Source organism: Dreissena polymorpha, chromosome 3 (genome assembly GCF_020536995.1).
Source record: "Dreissena polymorpha isolate Duluth1 chromosome 3, UMN_Dpol_1.0, whole genome shotgun sequence".
Taxonomy (NCBI): domain Eukaryota; kingdom Metazoa; phylum Mollusca; class Bivalvia; order Myida; family Dreissenidae; genus Dreissena; species Dreissena polymorpha.
In genome coordinates, this window is record NC_068357.1 from 94,802,489 (window position 1) to 94,821,824 (window position 19,336).

The window sequence follows — 19,336 nt, forward strand, 5'->3', positions numbered from 1 at the left end:
TTCTTCACATACTTCTAGAAGATAAGATAAGCCGACAGGAAAATCAACACGCCACAACATTCTTATTATTGGTTTCGGACGGTATGTCAGCCATGCATCTCTTCTTCGTGTTGACATTGGCGTTATCTAGCGCGACATGCGTTCGCGGTTATTGTTTCGTTTCAGGTAGGAATATAGTTTGTTTACTTGCTCAAAACAAAATATATTACACAAATAGACGTTGCTGTATACACTCTTTTCGTGAAATAATTTTAAACTAACATTTTGACAGCTTCAATAATGACTAATATCTTTGACCATTTTGAAGAAAAGAATGAGTTTGTGTTTGCACCTTCTTTTGGCAAGTGTTTCCCAGCAAACTTCGTAAGAAAGAAATCTTGAGGACACAAGTCGAGTACAGCCGGAAACAATGCGGGTAGCTTAATTCAGTTTCAATTTTATCTAACACATTTTTTTCATACAGCGTACGATGATCCCATACAACATCTACATATTGAGTTTGACGAATAAACGTGAAACGTTAAACGTTACTTCACGTTTATTCGTCATATAAAGTTTGACATGAAGTGCAAGTTTAGTTAACCACATAATAGTGTTCAAAGATACATATTTTAATACATGTGGTCACATCATATGTCCTTACGTGGTATATTTTTAATGTATGCCTTCGTCATAATTTGATATTTGAATAAGACTCAGTTTTCTTTCCACACAGTCAAACAACAATTTTACTTCCGCTTGATGCGAAAATGGGTCTTGTGGCGTATGCGACCAGCGTAGCTCAAGCGCAGCCTGCGCAGTCTGGTCAGGTGCTATGCGTTCTGCTTTAACCCTTTCATGCCTAGAGGACTCCCCCATCCTTCTAAATTGAATCAATTTATTTCCAAAATTAGAAATGTCTTGTATATTTATTTCTATATTTAGAATATTTCTTACAGAAATTCCTTTAAGCAAACAGCGCAGACCCAAATGATCTCATCTGGATCTACGCTGTTTGCCAAGGCCTTTTTACTAGACGCTAAGCATAAATGGGTTAAAAAGCACGCAAGGTTTCGTTGTATCTCCTTAGTATCCTCCTCAGTATGCATAGCCTGATACTGCGCGATTGCAAATGCTGGACTGGAGCTACTTCGGCAGTATTTTGCAAAAGTCACAGCTTCGCGTGACGTGGGTCTTTAAAGAATTCATTGCGTCTTGTAAATAAAACATCAACCAAGATATTTTCCGATAGAAATTTAAGTCACTCTGTGTTATTTATAGCAAACTGACAAATATCGGTATCCTTTTCTGGCTTACAGGAACTATTTTTAGACAGACTGACTGCCTACGTCACACATGTTTGGCTAGACAATTAAACGATTTTACTTCCATCATGGACACTATACTACTGTTGTCTCACAAAGCGAGACAAACGGCATCTACCGATAGTTTTTCATTCATTACTTTCCCTAAAATTCGTGTTATTTGATACATTAAACGTAATACTGTATTATCAACATAAGACGTTTAATAATAGTACATTCCGTCTCCCCCTAACGATTTTCTGATCTAGCACTGACCCTTAAAGTCTTGTGGTGGAATATACCGGTAATGCGCAATTGTAACTGGGCAAAAATGAAGATGCAGAGAGTAATCCGCATTTCCACACACTGATTAGTGTTACACCATATACTACAAAGACGCGGTGATGTTGCCAATGTTCCGGGTGATTTAATGCTCTAATCAGCTAATAGAATGAATGGAGTGTATTCATGAGGGTCTTCAGGCGTTATGTAACGGTCATTTAAGGTGAAAACCTGGGTTAAACAGCTAAGCCGGACAATTAACAGTATAATTTATGTAAGGTCATTAAACATAAATGAAAACAAAAATTGACTCTTAGTTATCAATTCTACGAGTCCGATATATTTTCAGCCGGTGATATCGCTCACGGCGGCAAATGCGCTCTTCAGAACGGAACGCTCATTGATGTTGGGACGGAGGTGACCTATGCAGACAAATGTGAACGCTGCATATGTATCGCTGCTCACAGCGGATCGGTCTTGTCATGTTGTGGGTATGTATAATAGAGTTAGTTGTTTGCAGCTTTCGGCCGCTATTTATTTTGATTATCAACGTTTTATAGGAATATGTATTTTGTTTTCCGAAATATATATTCACTTTTACCAATTGTAATATGAAATGGGGTAATTTTATTAAGCTTTATCGTTATTTACACGATTAGGAAAAACGTAAAAAGTACCAAAAAATATTAATTTAGAGAGTAATTTATAAGTAAATTTGAAAGTCGAGACCCTTTGGTTTATCTAGACTACGACCTCCTACTCCGCATGCGAACGCCCTAACTAGACCAATGAGAGAGGGTATTGTCTGAGTTTTTATTGGGTAGTTTAGCAACGCTACTTTTGCCTATTACATAGAAAAATATGCGAGTTGAGATCACTTTGTGTTGCAGATACGGTATCAGTGGAGGGGCGTTTGCCCCAGTTCCAGGATGTAAGATTACAACTGAGGAGGACGGATGCACGATGAGACTCGTGCGAGAGGACGACGAGACCAAAAACTGCTGAAGTTGAATAACTGAATAGTGATATAGCAACACGTTATATAATAGATTGTTAACATATACAATACGTTTGTTTATCATTGTCACACTGATAGTGAGTATCATTGACAACATAAATATTCAGGGTAATAGTTCACCCGATCACGACGCAGCATTTTTTTCTCTGCGAGATAATTAATTATTTTGGGCGATTTTATCATGTCATATGTTGATATAATGTTTCAATATTTTGATTAAATACTAAAATCATAAAATTATTTGAGCCGTGCTTAGTGACAAGGGGTTTTAATGCATGTGCATATAGTGTCGTCCCAGATTAGCCTGTGCGGACTAATCAGGGGAGACACTTGCCGCTTTTATGATATATTATGTTTAAAGAAAGTCTCTTCTTAGCAAAAATACAGTTTAGGCGGAAAGTGTCGTCCTTGACTAGCCTGTGCGGACTGCACAGGCTAATATGGGACGACACTTTACGCACATGCATTAACAGAGCACGGCCAATGTATTGATTTTTAACTTGCAAAGTGCAATTGAATATGACCAAAATTAAGTGGCTACTGTAATTAAAATTGTCTATGCCTTATTATTGTTAACATGTATGCATTTACTTACGAGCAATAAAAGATAAATACAGCCTATATTATTCCAGAACATGTGCAGTAATATGTGTAAGTTGTTGGGATACCAATCGTTAGAAAATACCAGCATATGTCATGAAACGTATGCATATCGATGTTTGTAACTTTGTAGCGTTTGTGGTGATTTTGTGACAAACTTGTATATTCACAATTATAACCTTTAACTAAGATATTTTGTTGTATAGAACATATAATGTCCGTCCTAGTGAAAATATTCACATATCACTAAGACAACCTTTAGCATCAAGTATTTTTATAGTGTTTGAATGAAATGTTTTTATTTATTAAAAGCTCATATGATGAATATATATATATATGAAGATGAAAGAGGCTAAGGGGAATGGATTGAGGAACAATGCATCATCGACAACGAGATGACCGCAGGCAGCAGAAAGAAGACTTACAGCACCATCAAGACCCACACTTAGACCAGTCAGCCCAAGACCAGTGTTATATCAGACAATGATGGGAATCTCCTTACTGAGAGTGCCGCAGTCCAAAACAGGTGAACTGAATACTGCAGTGTACTCTTCAACTAGCTTTAACCAGACTCCAGTCTCCTTCAGAATAGTCCCAGACCAGAAGCGGACGATGGAAGTCCGTCCATACTTAAGGCAGAGGTGAAGGAGGCAGTGCGTAGTCTTAAGGCAGGAATATCTCCGGGAGTGGACCCTTACGAGCTGATTTAGCACGAATGAGAGGCAAGGACATCGGCAATGGCTGTACTATGCCAAAAGATCCGAGAAAAAAAGACGTGGCTAAATGAGTGGACACAGTCACTGGTAATACCCCTTCTTAAAAAGGGCAACCGCAAGTGGTGCGAGAATTACCGCACCCTCAGCCTCATCAGTCATCCGTGCAAAGTCATGCTACGCGTCATCCTTTCATCCTTAATCGATTGAAAAGTAAGACCGAGGTTCTGCTGGCCGAAGAGCACTGGGCGGAGCACAATGAAACAGATCTTCAACTGCAGAATCATGATTGAGGAACACCTGCAACACCCACGTGAGCTCTTTCTCAACTTCATTGATTTTAAGAAAGCTTTCGACCGCGTGCCCTATGGCATGTAATGAGAGGATGCAGCATTATTGACAAAGCACTGGTGCAAGTCATTCAAAAACCAAACGTAAATGCCAGAAGCGCAGTACTTCTCAACGGACAGTAGTGGAGTAGTGGAACTTCTTCAGGACATCAGTGAGCGTTCGTCAGGTATGGCTTCTCTCTCCCGTCCTGTTCATCCTTTTCATTGAGGAAATAATGTAGGAGACTCTCCATTACATAGCACCTCTATCTCCATCAGCGAAAGACCCATCTTCAACTTGTGATAAGCTGATGGCATTGACCTCATGGGTGGAACCAACAGTACACTTCAATATCTCACCAACAGACTCTATGAAAGAGCAGGATCATATGGGATGGAGGTCAGATCATGGTGAACAGCACGACCAATAGCAGTGCAGTCACCATGAACGCCGAAAAGCAAGAAATAGTGACCAGCTTCAAGTACGTGGACGCAACTCTGTCCAAGGATGGTACCAGTATCGCTGAGGTCCGAATAAGAGTTGCCATGGCGACCGCAGCGATGGTAATTTATTAAACTTATCGGCCCTCATGCCTTTTGTCGTTCGCCTGGGTTGAGTACGTTATCTAGACTTTTGGTACTCTCTCCGCGTCAGAAAGCGTGTATTACTTAACCGAAATCCAAGATATAAAACGCCATTTCAAATACACGCAAATCAATGTTTTGTAAATATTTTCGTAAACGACATCGGTGAATACCATTGTTGAAGTGTTATTTATAACTAAAACCACCATAACACATATTAACATGGATCATTTCGAATGCGCGCAAGAGTCTGAGAGCGTGTTTAACTTACACTAATACACGTTCTATGTAGCTAATACTTTGTAATGTATAACAATATATTAGTCTTTGCATTTTCAAACTTAATACTTGCCACATAACTCTTTCACCATTGCAAGAGGTGATTAAAAAACGTCCATCAAAATAAATTGAATATAAAATATCGCGTATTCTATTAGCATAGACGTCACGTTTGGGTTAGCTTTTCTACATTTTCTAATCGCTAGGAAACGTGATTAAGAATTAAAGTGGACGAAGAGGTCGTCTTCCTGGCGAGATGTCAATTCTTCTTCATGAAAATTTATTGGAAGGCCACCTTGCAGGACAACATTAATGCTGCTTAACCCATGTATGCCTTGCGTCTAGTAAAAGGCCTTGGCAAACAGCGTAGACCCAGATGAGACGCCGCATGATGCGGCGTCTCATCTGGGTCTGCGCTGTTTACTTAAAAGAATTTCTGTAAAATATTTTAAATATAGAAATTAATATACTAGACATCCCTAATTTTGGAAATAAATTGATCCAATTTAGAAGGATGGGAGAGTCCACTAGGCATAAATGGGTTAATGCTGCTTAATCATTAGCACGCATTTACAAAGGTAATTGTGTGTAATTCCATTTTTATCTTTTGCCTATGTTCGATCGCATTTATACTTTTCGATATAGACAGACAGACAGACGGACAATTTTATTGGCGAATACAATCAGTACATAGCCATTTAAACATAATACATATTTCAATTAAATAGCATGTCAAGGAAATGTGATTGCTAGAAATTAGTTTACATACGGAGAATGTTCTTAACATATTCGATGTGAACTTAATATTTGGAATGTTACTTTTACTGAAACAATAGATATTGAGTTAAGTATTATAACTGCTATAACATTTAACCGTAAGATAACATTTAACCGTAAGATAAGATAAATATGAACAGATGAATAAACTTATATATTGTTAGTTTATAGGCGAACATGTCTAAACCTGTTTTTTTCACCTTAAATGAATTTTATCAACAGCCTATAACATGGTGTGGACATTTCCCGGCAGTAGACCTAAATGAATAACTCCGAATATTTCATAGCGTGATTTGAGAGAAATACCCAAAAACGATATCCTCATCACGAATTTTGGGCAACTAACTATCGGTAAACGCCTCTAAGCGGCGTTGTGAGAAAGCACTACCGAAAAAGTATAGAGTCGTGATAAGGGGGAAATCGTTTAATTATCTTATCACACATACGTGTGATATAGATGACAGCGATACTTCTAAAGCTCCTTACATGATATAGATGCAGACACGCTGCATGTAAAAAACATCAACAACGTGTATCATAATGTGGTAATCCATGTTTTGTCTGGAACTAGATTTTCCAGGAGCCCGGCTTACTAAATGTCTTCACCAAACATGGTCAGATGTTGTATCTAGATGATATCTAGGTCAAATTCAAATATGGGTCGTGCCGGGTCAAAAACTAGGTCACGGGGTCACTTAGTGCGTTTTAAACACTGAGCATGGTGTCCGCTCTCTATTCCAAGTAGTTTTCATCAGAGCTTCACCAATCTTGGTCAGAAGTTGCATCTAGATGATGTGTAGGTCAAGTTCGAACATGGGCCATGCCGGGTCAAAAACTAGGTCACAGGGTCACTTAGTGCGTTTTAAATATTGAGCATGGTGTCTGCTGTTTTTGTGAAGGCAACATGCAAAATACTATGTGTCAATGCGGCATGTTGGGGTATTCGTCACGTCTGTTTCAACGCTCTAGTTTATATTAAAGGACCACGTAGTCCAAGTCCGTAAGGTTTAATGCTAGTGTCACTATTTGCTCAGGCCGGTTATTCTCAATATTTAATCATAAGAGCTCACACACTTTCATAATAAAACAAACGTAATCGACTTTGTTCATACAAGGAATTTATTGCTATAAACAAAAATGTGAAAATGTGATTTCTCGAGTAAAATATCATAGATTAATGCTAAAACAAATCAACGCTTGCTTATGCAGCAGGTAAAGAAGGGAAGGAACCTCTCAAGTAAACTGGGCTGCTTGCTTGACATATCCGTCCTTCGCTCGTCGGTTAGTTGCCCGCAAGTTTGCCCATTAACTGTATCGGGCGCAGTAAAGTCTTCTTGATGAGTTGCTGCATTTTGGTTTGTATCAAAATCATTGATGAAGCTGTCCAATGACATGTCGACACAGTCCAAACTGTGACCTCTCTTAACATGCTGCCGGCACGCCGCGTGCTTGGCATTGCTTGATCCACATACCATATCGGGCAAAGAAATAGAGCTGAAGCTTCTATCCGCCGTGGGAAACCTTTGCGGAGACAGACATCTGTAATTGAGAAGGGTCAGCCCTATGAAGCCCCTCTGATATGTATACGCATGTTCTACATCCACAGAGGCGTCTGATGATGATGATGAAGCACTATGTGACGCGCTGCACCAAATGTCGCCGCTTAATTTAGACGTCAGGTACATGTCATCAATGGCGGTGGTGAAATCATTCCATATAGCGGCGGCCTTGCTACTGCTGCATAACTGAAAGAAATTCTTTCCTTTGAGCGGACTGGAGATTGTTACAATCATGCTGACATTTTTGTACGTGACACCGAACAGACCTACCGGAGTGAGAGACACCGGATTGTAGTCGATATCCGGTCCGCGGGGTGTGATGCCGGCGACGACTACGAACCTTTCACCAATCCCGATACTGAACAGACCATTAGCTTTCACGGTGCCGCCTTGAAGGGCCATAAATATGCCCTCGGCCTGAAACTTTTCATTGATGTTATAGTTGCTGCGAAGTATGTTCTGTAGTGTGTGTGCATCCATGGTTTACCTGAAATACACACCTTTATTATGAATTGACAAACATCTACATTAACCTTATATTTAACACAAACCTTTACTTATATCGGAATTGATCATCTATATAAACAGAAATAAGCTGCTTTTTAATGACGGATTTCAAAATCAGGGCGGTCAATTGTTATCAATAATTGACCCATGAACTGTTATGTCAATAGCCGCGCAATCGTAAAAAGTTTGTCAGTTTTAATGCTGAAACAAATGTTCCATAAATATGTGTTCTTATTATTTTCGCTTGATTAAATTAACAAACGTTCGGATAACGCAATGTATTTCAATGAATTTTAACTTAATAATAAACATTATTTCAGTTTATTAATTTGTATAAGGACAAACAAATATTTCAATACAGAAATTTCTTTACAGATACATTTGTATATTTATCCTCACTATTTTTTTCAAAACTTGGTTTTATAAATGGACTACAATTTCTTTATGTCAACAAAACATTTGTATATTGAAACTAAAAAGCAAATAAAAACAATAATATTTACCAGTTGACATGGTTTCTATTGCTTTAGCTTGATTTCTACTTTGACGTTGTAACCAACGTTTACGTAGCGTAATTTAACGTCGCGTCATTTGACGTGACCGGTTTAAAAATAAGATATTAACGTCATGGCGCGGTTGCGTTTAATCGATATAAATGAATAGTGCAACCTCAGAAGCATAATCATGAGCGACATTTTTTTTATTAACGAGTGATTTGATATGCAATCGGATAAAACTATGGAGTTTGTGTGTACGCACGCACGCAAGCACAAGCACACCCCTTATCCGCCTGCACGCACGCCCTTTTTTAACGGACCGTACTCATTTTTTGAACTTGGCCTAGACATCATTAGAACAAAATGTTCTAAGCAAGTTAAATGATACTGTGACAAAAACTGTTACTTCTAGCCTTTTAAAGGGGCCTTTTCACAGATTTTGGCATGCTTTGAAGTTTGTCATTAAATGCTTTATATTGATAAATTTTAACATTAAATTTTAAAAGCTCCAGTAAAAAATCAAAAATAAAATTTAAAAAAGGAAAAAAAAATGTAGCCCGCAGCAGGGCTAGAATCAGTGACCCGGAATCCTGAAGTAAAAACGCATACGCCAACTGAGCTATCCTGCCAAGCATACCTAAGATGCGTATTTTATACCTTATATAAGCAATATTCGTAGGTTCACAAATTTAAACGACAACAACAGAACTCTCCAAATTATTCAATCGTTTCGCGTTGCAACGCTTTATAATTTTTAGGTTTTTAAATCGTCAAAAGATGCATATAATGGCTATATTAGACCATGGCAAATGTTCAGTAATACTGTTTCCTCACAAATATCATAACTTAACCGAAAATTTGCGAATCTGAAACAACTTTTTTTCAATTTTGTCAGTTTACCAAACCGTAAAAAGATCCCTTTAACCCTTTGCATGCTGGGAAATATGTTGTCTGCTAAAATGTCGTCTGCAGAATTTCTAAAATGAGCATTTTCTTCGTTTTTTTTCAAAGAATACTATCAGAATAGCAAACAGTTTGGATCCAGATGAGACGCCACGTTTTGTGGGGCGTCTCATCTGGATCAAAACTGTTTGCAAAGGCCTTCAAAATTCGGTTCCAGCACTGAAAGAGTCAATAATGTTTAACTTTTACCATATAAGTAAAACTTCCCAGCTTGTGTCAACGGACCAGAACCGATTTCATACTTGGTTTCATTATGATGTGGAGAAAAATAAGAGGGTCCTCAAGGTTCTACTACAGCCATATATGGAAAACTGCCACGCCCCCTGGCTGCCATGGTTTTCGATGGACCGGATATCATTGAGAACTAATAATATGAGCAAGTTTAATGATGATTGGGCACAAAATAAGTTTTCAGGTGAGCTTAAAATAGCACAGCAATGTTGACATACTAGTAGATACTGATTTCTCTGCTATGCGAAAGGCTGCAATAGGTCAGTTGGATATATTAAATTGGATCATCATCATCATCATCATCATCATCATCATCATTATCATCATATTCATCGTCATCATCATCGTCGTCATCATCATCATCATCATCATCATCATCATCATCATCATCATCATCATCATCATCATCATCATCATCATCATCATCATCATCATCATCATCATCATCATCATCATCATCATCATCATCATCATCATCATCATCATCATCATCATCATCATCATCATCATCATCATCATCATCATCATCATCATCATCATCATCATCATCATCATCATCATTCAATTGATTACGCAATTTATAACGTTAATTTCTGTGACGAAACACAGTTTTAGTTTTAGGGACAACAATTCCGTCGAAGCTTTTTATTTTACAGTTTAATATTTTTAAGCATCGAACGAATCCAAAACGTATTTCACATTGTGCGTTTGTAATACATAATTAGGAAGAAAAAAAATGTAGGCGCTCCGACATGTCATTCGATTTCGTAAATCGTGTTTTTGTGAAAATGGTTAGCATTCGATTCAATCGTTTAAAATAGTGTGATTTAAAATCAATTTAAAATAACGGATTGAATAACCAAAAAAGGAATAGCACATCGTTGTTATTTTATTGTCGAAGTAAGTGTGTCTTTTGCTATAAATTTTGCTGTGCGACGAATCTTGTTAAAGCTCAACTAGAGGCAAACATCTAATCTGCAGAAGAGTTTCAATCTATGTTTGCATTATCGAAAGTCTTAGATATCTACGTATCTGTATTATCCAAATTGTGTGCTACGTGTCTTTATAATTATGTTCGATTCTTTCGTTGATTTATGGTTAATTGTATTGATCACCGTTGGGTGAGACTGAATGTAGACGCCATTTTTTCACTTGAAGCCGTGCGTTCCGATTCTTTACAGATATAAAAAAATTGGCCCGGCTAATACATCAGTCACAAATAGAAACCGAGCACCGTCCGATCAGCGGCCGAAGTATTTTCCCGCTCATTGGGCTGGCGACCGGCCGATGATGGCACGGACACCGGGTCATTTTGTAGCATTGGGCGGCGTCCGGATTAATGTTAAGTCTCACTTAAATTTTTTCCCGACGTCGGGCCTGAGAACGAAATCGAGTTGAGATCGAAACAACATCGGGCAATCAACGCAAGGTGATCGCCAGGCGATCGTCCGACATCGGATGCATTGAATGTGTATCGGCAAAAGGAAAGGTATTTCCCTGGGGCATAAACATCGGCCGGCGCTCGTTATGATACATGTACAATGAATCCGATGGCCATAACCGTGCGTTGATCGTCCGATCTTTTTTTCGATCTCAACTCGATTCCTTACCAAGGTTGTTTTTTTCCAAACAAAGACCAAAGATATATATGGATGCAGGGCTTTGGCAATCAGTGTTGCATTTTGATCTTGATCTCAATGGTAGAGTTCCAGAGCAGACACAGACTTTAAACTCAGAGGTGTTGTAGTCCTCACCTGGTCCTTATATCAAGAGCACACAGCAATAATGAGCCAGTGATGTTTGACCTTAAAGAATTAACTTGACCTTGAGATTAGCCACGTTGATTACCAATTATTTAATACAATATTATTTTGAAATCATTCTGAGCATGTTGGTGAATACCAGTTACAGGATATACGTTCAGAACAAACTGCCTTCTATATAGCCTTACCTGTTGACATGTAGTCAGAGTATAATAAGTTCGAGGTCAGAGCAAGGCTGTTGTCAGATTTGAGGTTTGAACTAGGTAGTAAACAAAATGCTAAAATGCAATAAATAGTTTGCTTTGCTATAATTATGCAAACGTCATTTTTACATTTCTTTAGCAAGAGGTAATAACTATTTTAATTGGCTTAATAACAACAGACATTCATCCTGATAGTTAACACAAATGTGTTTTAGAGGGACCTTTTCACTTTTTGGTAAATTGACAAAATTAAAAACAATTATTTCAGATTCTCAAATTTTCGTTGTAGTTATGATATTTGTGAGGAAACAGTAATACTGAACATTTACCATGCTCTAAAATATTCATTATTTGTATCTTTTGATCATGTAAAAACCTGAAAGTTATAAAGCGTTGCAATGCAAAACGATTGAATAATTTTGAGAGTTCTGTTGTTCTCGTTATATTTGTTGACACTACGAGGATTGCTTATATAATGTATAAATACATCACTCATGGTATGAGAACGGATGGCCGTGTGGTCTAGCGTTAGAGTTTTACTCCAGGGATCAGTGGTTCGAGCCCAGTTGATGGTTACTTTTTTCTTTCTTAAATTTTATTCTTATTTTTTTATTGGAGCTTTTTAGATTCCATGTCTTCATTTATCAATATATATAAAGCACTTCATGACAAACTTCAATATCTGCCAAAATCTGTGAAAAGGTCCCTTAAATAGAAACAAGAGGGCCTGAAAGGCCCAAAGTCGGTCACCTGAGATAAAAAGAACTGACTTGTTCTTTGCAGCCCAAGATATCAATGGAACAAATGTTCTAACCAAGTTTCATGAAGAATGAACAACAAATGGACCCCTGGCGGCCATGTTTTTTTAACAAACCTGAACCATTTTTGAACTTTACAAGATATGTCCAAATTTCATGAAGATTTGGCAAAAAATGTGTCTTCTAGACTGTTCACATCTTTTCACTATATACATATAAAGAAAACTGCCCCACCCCCTGACGGCCATGTTTTTGCACTGATCACGACCATTTTCAAACTCGTCCGAGACATCCACATAACTAATGTTTTGACAAAATTTCAAGATGATAAGGCAAAAAATGTGACTTCTAGAGTGTTCATAAGCTTGTTAACTATATAAATATAAGGAAAAGATCCCCCTTGCGGCCATGTTTTTTTACCGATCCAAACCATTTTCAAACTCAACTGTCGTATCCAGGTATGGTAGTGCGGTCTCGTTCGCTTACGCAAGTGAACCAGTCACGGAACAGTTACGAGTTATGTAACTTTGTGAGCACTTATGTAATGCGGAAATATTAATTCGACGAACGCTTATTTCCGGTCAGGATGACACCACTGACTGGTTGTAATTTAATTAACTAAAGGCGTCCAGTCAGATACGCCTGAATACACTCAAAAGATTAATCTATAAGTGAAAACCAACGCAGCTTTAACGAAAATAACTAACTTTTATTCCAAGAACTCGGAAAATGAAGAACAATGACAGAGAATTGAGAACAGGTACAGGCCAAGTCTAAAGAATCTAAGTATTGTTACAAAAATGAACAAAATACAGCAAATACATTATTGAATGTAAAAAGAAGTTCACAATCTGTAAAAAATGATATAAATATTAGTTACTGTAAGTCTAAAGTTGCTTCAACAATCTAGTTTAGAAAATAGGCCTAACTTAATCTAAATAACACAATTTATGGAGATTAGGAAACTTCAGTGAATTAAATGTAACAAGAGATGTGTTCGTCAGAAACACAATGCCCCCTATTGCGTCGCTTTGAAATAAATTATTTTTTTACCTTTGACCTTGAAGGATGACCTTGACCTTGAACTTCCACCACTCAAAATGTGCAGCTTCATGAGAACGCCGCTTTGAAATATTATTTTTTTGTGACCTTTGACCTTGAAGGATGACCTTGACCTTGAACTTCCACCACTCAAAATGTGCAGCTTCATAAGATACACATGCATGCCAAATATCAAGTTGCTATCTTCAATATTGCAAAAGTAATGGCCAACGTTAAAGTTTTTATTTTGGATGGACGGACAGACTGACATACTGACGGACAGTTCAACTCCTATATGCCACCCTACCGGGGGAATAAAAATAAGAAGAATTTACTAAAGTTATTGAAATAATTTAAAAAATACCAAATAAAAATAATCTAAATAATAAGAATAATTTGGAAAATAATGCCAAAATGTCTTGATGCTGGTGTTACAATAATTTAGAGTTTAATTATTTCAAAATTCCAACCTTCAAGAGGTGATTAAATCAGCCAAAACAGCTTATTTTATACATTTCTGAGAGCACTGGCAGAGGAGTCTATTTTCCCTCAGAACAGTCCATTTATCAATTTATCAATGATCAATATCTTCCCAAATTCCAGAGCAGCACTAAAAATAGATTACTGAACCATGTTAAACAAGGGAGATAAATACTGCAAAATTATGTACATGTTGTCTTTGTTTCAGCTATCTCTTAGTTGAAAGGCTTATCATAAGTGCTAATGACTATAACAGTTATGTTTTTTTATGAAAATTCTGTGTTATGAAAAATAACATAATACAGTTAATGTTACATAATAATGACATAATAAAACCAAACTTAACTACACAGGAAACAAATGTTCTGACCAAATTTCATGAAGATTTTATAGACTGTTCACATGTTTTCACTATAAATATATAGAGAAAACTGCCCCAACCCCTGGCGGCCATGTTTTTCCACCCCTCATGACCATTTTCGAACTCGTCCGAGATATCTATAAAATCGATGTTTAGATTTTTTTTATGATGATTAGGCAAATAATGTGACTTCTAGAGTGTTCACAAGCTTTTTTACTATGTAAATATAAGACAAATGACCCCCCCTCTGGCGGCCATGTTTTTTTACCGATCCGAACTATTTTTCGAACACAAATGTCATATCCAAGAAACACATGTTCTGACCAAATTTCATGAAGATTGGACCAAAAATGTGACTTCTAGAGTGTTCACATGTTTTCACTATCTACCTATAGAGAAAACTGCCCCGCCCCCTGGCGGTCATGTTTTTTCACCGATCTGGACCATTTTCAAACTCGTCCGAGATATCAATGAAACCAATGTTTTGACCAAATTTCATGATGATTAGGCAATAATTGTGACTTCTAGAGTGTTCACAAGGTTTCTCTATAGCCATATAAGGAATACTGCCCCGCCCACTGGCGGCCACGTTTTTCAGTGGACCGGAACCATTTCTAAACTCAACCAACATATCATTTAGACAAACATTTTGACAAAGTTACATGAAGATTGGTCATCAAATGTGACTTCTACAGTGTTCACAAGGTTTTCTTTTTTTGACCTAGTTTTTGACCCAGCATGACCCAGTTTCGAACTCAGTCGAGGTATTAATGGGATAAATGTTCTGACCAAGTTTCATGAAGATCATACAATAAATGTGGCCTCTAGAGTGTTCACAAGGCAAAATGTTGACGACGGACGACGCATAACGGACAAAAGGCGATCACAAAAGCTCACAATGAGCACGTTGTGCTCAGGTGAGCTAAAAAAATAAACAAAAGAAGATCTAAAAACAACAAAAACCAATTGTAAGTACACAAGCCATCTTTATAGGTCAAACTTATTGGTAGCATACAATTCCATATCAAAGTCTGAACTCCCCCTAGAGTTCTCATTTCTGACTACAGCTTTATAGTCAATCTCCAGTTTAAAGGGTCCAGGCACATCGACTGCTACCGTGATGCCGATGTCACGTATGTCATGTACCCCACGTAACCCTACATGTTTCTGTTTATTCTGCACACGCCCCGCAGCTGCCAGGACGAACTTTGAGAACGGTATCTGCAATAAATCGGCATTAAACAAGAGATGTGTTTGTCAGAAACACAATGCCCCCTTTTGCGCCGCTTTGCAGCCATATATTTGACCTTTGACCTTGAAGGATGACCTTGACCTTGAAGGATGACCTTGACCTTTCACTGCTAAAAATGTGCAGCTCCATGAGATACACATGCATGCCAAATATTAAATTGCTATATTCAATATTGCAAAAGTTATGACCAATGTTAAAGTTTTCGGACTGACTGAGGAACGGACGGACAAACAGACGGACGGACTAACAGACAGTTCAAAAACTATATGCCACCCTTTTGGGGCATAACAAAAACTATATGCCACCCTTCAGGGGCATAAATTAAGTTGCAGTGGCAGAAAACGTGTCCTGTTTTTTTCAATTCCTTTGAAAACACTAGTCCACTACCCCAACAAATTAAAACATTAACATTTATAACAGTACTTCTTTTCATAAACATATAATTTTTACCCCGAAACTTAAAATTGCTGCTTTTGATTCTCAAATATATTGTTCTAATGTTAGAGCTATTTGTTTGATTTTTTCAGCAGTTCATCTGTGAATGAACTGTCACGCATTTTACACATAGATGAAATGGAGAAATTGCTATATTCTCAAATAATTACCACAACATTTTGCCAATACGGTCCACCATGCGTGTAGAGGGGATAGTTGTACATGTCATAAAAGTGGTGATCCCAAATACGCTGCATCTGTAGAATCACCATGTAGTTACGGCCATCGCCACGGACACGCAAATGTAGGTCAGTGTAGCCAGTGAAATCATATGGGACTACTCGACCAAATGATATCTGTAACAAACATGAGGCTATCAACAATTACATTTAATTGTAGGTTATCTAACCAAAATCAACCAAAATAGTGGATAAAATTGAATGAGAAATATGGAATAAAACACCACAAACTTACATTAGATCACGGACTCTAGATGATCAATATACGCTCCGTGATGAGATGCAGAAAAACAGAATGACAAAAAATCGATCATTAAACAGATAAAAAAACTGTAGATCTAACTGAAGTGTTGAACCTTCCACACCAAAAATGTGTATGAAAGTTGAAGAACAGCAAGATACATTATACTACATGTACATTTACATGTATTTATAAGAACGAGAGTGTACATGTATCGGATGCTGCTTTTTAAATAATAATCATGTATATTTCGAAGAAGGCTAGGTTCAAACATATTTGAACATGTTTGAACACAAACGATTTCACTCAAATGATATAAAATTTTAAGTGAAAATGTGAAAATCAACTGGAAATATAAAACAGATACAAGTTCCATGTATAACAGAACCTGTAATACCATGTTTCCCGATGAATAATAATAATAATATATTTTTTTGACTAAGTTATCTCTATAAAATAAATAGGATGACAACAAGTGCACACAAATTTCGACCCGTGCGTTATGACACACTCTTTATAAATTTGAATGGCGTGTGCTCATTTCAAACTAGCGATTAATTTTGAAAAATGAGTTGCGTCTTAAATTATGCAATAGCGAACAACTTCCGTGCCTTCAGCGCTTTGATTAGTGTGAGCGTAAGCTCACACTAAAGTCGAGAGGCAGTTTTTCAAATCAGTCTGCTTTAGCTATGCTAGGGACGACAACTGCAGCTATTAACGATAACCACTGCCTGTTTATACTTAACCACTGGTACACTGTAGCAGACAGCATTATAAGGTTTAAGAGCTTGTTCAACGATATTGGCCAGTCTAGTGTTTATAACAGCTTGTGTGACGACATTTGCCAGTTTATTATTGAAATCTGGACATATTGGCTGCTTTCAGAGAAAACGGGGCTTAATGCTGCATTTAAAGTCTGTCATGTTGGCTAAATTGTTGCTCAATAATTTAAAGAAAATACACACCGTATTAGATACACATAACACAAAATGTAAATGATTAAAGGCTTGTTATATTTTAGCAAGGAAACCAAATTTTAAAGATGGTTGCCAGTGCAGCAACCAATTGTGAAAAAGATACATATTGTTGTTATTTTGTCTAAGGTATCTCTATAACATAAATATGAGGATAAACAGTGCACACACATCTCAACATGTGCTTTAAGACACACTCTTGATAAATTTGAATGGGTTGTGTTCATTTCAAAATTGCGATATAAAAAGCTATAACATAATTTTGAGAACTCAAGTGCGTCTAAGATTATGCAATAGCGAACAACTTCAGTGCCTTCAGCACTTTGATTCAAGCATGTTTATCTACCATTACATATTCATAGTTTAAACCTATTCACTTTAGTTCGATTGTAAAGACAGCATAAGGATTATTTCAAACGCTCTCGAGTCCGTTTCCTGGGACAAGAACCAGTAATTGGTGTCTATGGTGGGAAATCAAAAGAACGCCCCCACATTCATATAACCAAGCATATTAAAATTTGATTGCATTTCATTTGGTATTTTAGACACTATTGTCATTTGAATGTGTTTCGATAATAGTTATGGGCAGGCATGTACCTCACAACTACTACCTGTGTAATAATGTGGTAAACCATGTCTTCATGTCTGGACCAATTAAATTACTTTGCTGTCGGATATAAGATTGCAAGTAACCCGTCTTTTTTAATATTGTAAGACTAATCCAAAAAAACGATACATTTTTAAAGAAAATTTTGTATTAAGTAACAGCTATCTTTTTATTAGTTTATTTCGACAATTATTTGAATAATCGTTTGCACTTAAATCCAGTCGTAAATTAAGTTTCTCGTACTATATTTGATATGACAGATCCACGAAGTTCAAGTCCATAAAGCTTAATGAAAGTGGTCCCAGATTTTGCTAGATACCGGGTATTCTCAATTAATAATTAGAACTCCTATAATGATAAAATAAACACAAAGAAAATCGACTTTGTTTATGCAATAAATTTATTGCATCAAACACACATTTGAAATTATTATTTCTCATGTAAAAAACAAAAACAAATTCATCTAAAAAAACGTTCAACGCTTGCTGTTACAGCAGGTAAAGTAGCGCCGGAACATCTCGGCTAGACTGGACGGCTTTCTTGACAAATCAGTCCGTTCCTCGTTGGTTAGTTGACCGCTAATTTCCCCAATAACTGCAGCGTGAGCAGTAAGGTCTACCTGTTCAAATATTGCATTGCGTTTGGCATCATTGCCATTTATGAAGCTGTCAAAGGACACGTCGACACAGTCCAAACTGTGACCTTTCTTAACATGCTGACGCCACACCGCGTGCTTGGCATCGGTTGGTCCACATACCATATCGGGCAAAGAGATGGATCTGAAACTTCCATCCGCCGTGGGAGACCTTTGCAGAGATACACATCTGTAATTGAAAAGGGCCCCTCCTATGAAGGGCCGCTGATAATTCCTCTCATATTCTATATCCATTGAGGCGCTTGATGAGGATGAAGTGGTGAGTGACGCGCTGCACCAAATGTCTTCGCCGGATTTAGATGACAGGCAATTAATGGCGGTGGTAAAATCATCCCATATTGCGGTAGCCTTGGCGCTGCTTCATAGCTGGAAGGCCTGTTTGGCTTTGAACTGACTGGAGATGGTTATTATCCTGCTGGCGTTTTTGTACTTGACATCGAGCAAACCTCTTGGTGTGAGAGAAACCAGATCGTAGTCGATATGCGGTCCGCGGAGATTGATGCCGGCGACGACGACGCACCTATCACCAATCCCGATTCCGTACAGACCAATGGCTTCCACAGTGCCGCCGAGGAGTGCCACGGATATGCTCTCAGCCTGAAGCTTTTCATCGATGCTGTACTTGCTGCGAAGTATAGACTGTAATGTGTTTGCGTCCACTGTGTAACTGAAATAAACAAGTACATGTATAATTATGAATCGAC

The 19,336-nt window shown here is 37.6% G+C and overlaps 2 protein-coding genes and 1 long non-coding RNA gene across 4 annotated transcripts in view; 1 reads left to right on the forward strand and 2 right to left on the reverse strand.

The window, feature by feature from the left end:
• Positions 1–19,336, forward strand: part of LOC127875372 (uncharacterized) — a 24,424-nt gene continuing 5,088 nt past the window's right edge. Inside the window, exons 1-3 of the mRNA XM_052420414.1 lie at positions 1–165; positions 1,915–2,056; positions 2,456–2,476. Coding sequence (XP_052276374.1) covers positions 84–165; positions 1,915–2,056; positions 2,456–2,476 — 245 coding nt within the window. The 5' untranslated portion in view covers positions 1–83. The remainder of the gene's footprint in view (positions 166–1,914; positions 2,057–2,455; positions 2,477–19,336) is intronic.
• Positions 6,965–19,336, reverse strand: part of LOC127875368 (uncharacterized) — a 22,918-nt gene continuing 10,546 nt past the window's right edge. Inside the window, exons 1-2 of one of the 2 annotated variants that reach the window (XM_052420405.1) lie at positions 8,436–8,529; positions 6,965–7,912 (exon numbers count right to left, since the gene is read on the reverse strand). In XM_052420405.1, the coding sequence (XP_052276365.1) occupies positions 7,057–7,905 (849 nt within the window). In that variant the 5' untranslated portion in view covers positions 7,906–7,912; positions 8,436–8,529 and the 3' untranslated portion in view covers positions 6,965–7,056. Of the gene's footprint in view, positions 7,913–8,435; positions 8,530–19,336 lie in introns of those variants that run through there. The other variant, XM_052420407.1, reaches the window with a different exon arrangement.
• LOC127875373 (uncharacterized) overlaps positions 18,357–19,336 on the reverse strand; it is a 1,334-nt gene continuing 354 nt past the window's right edge. The window contains exon 2 of the long non-coding RNA XR_008047380.1: positions 18,357–19,299. This is a non-coding gene — a long non-coding RNA (uncharacterized LOC127875373). The remainder of the gene's footprint in view (positions 19,300–19,336) is intronic.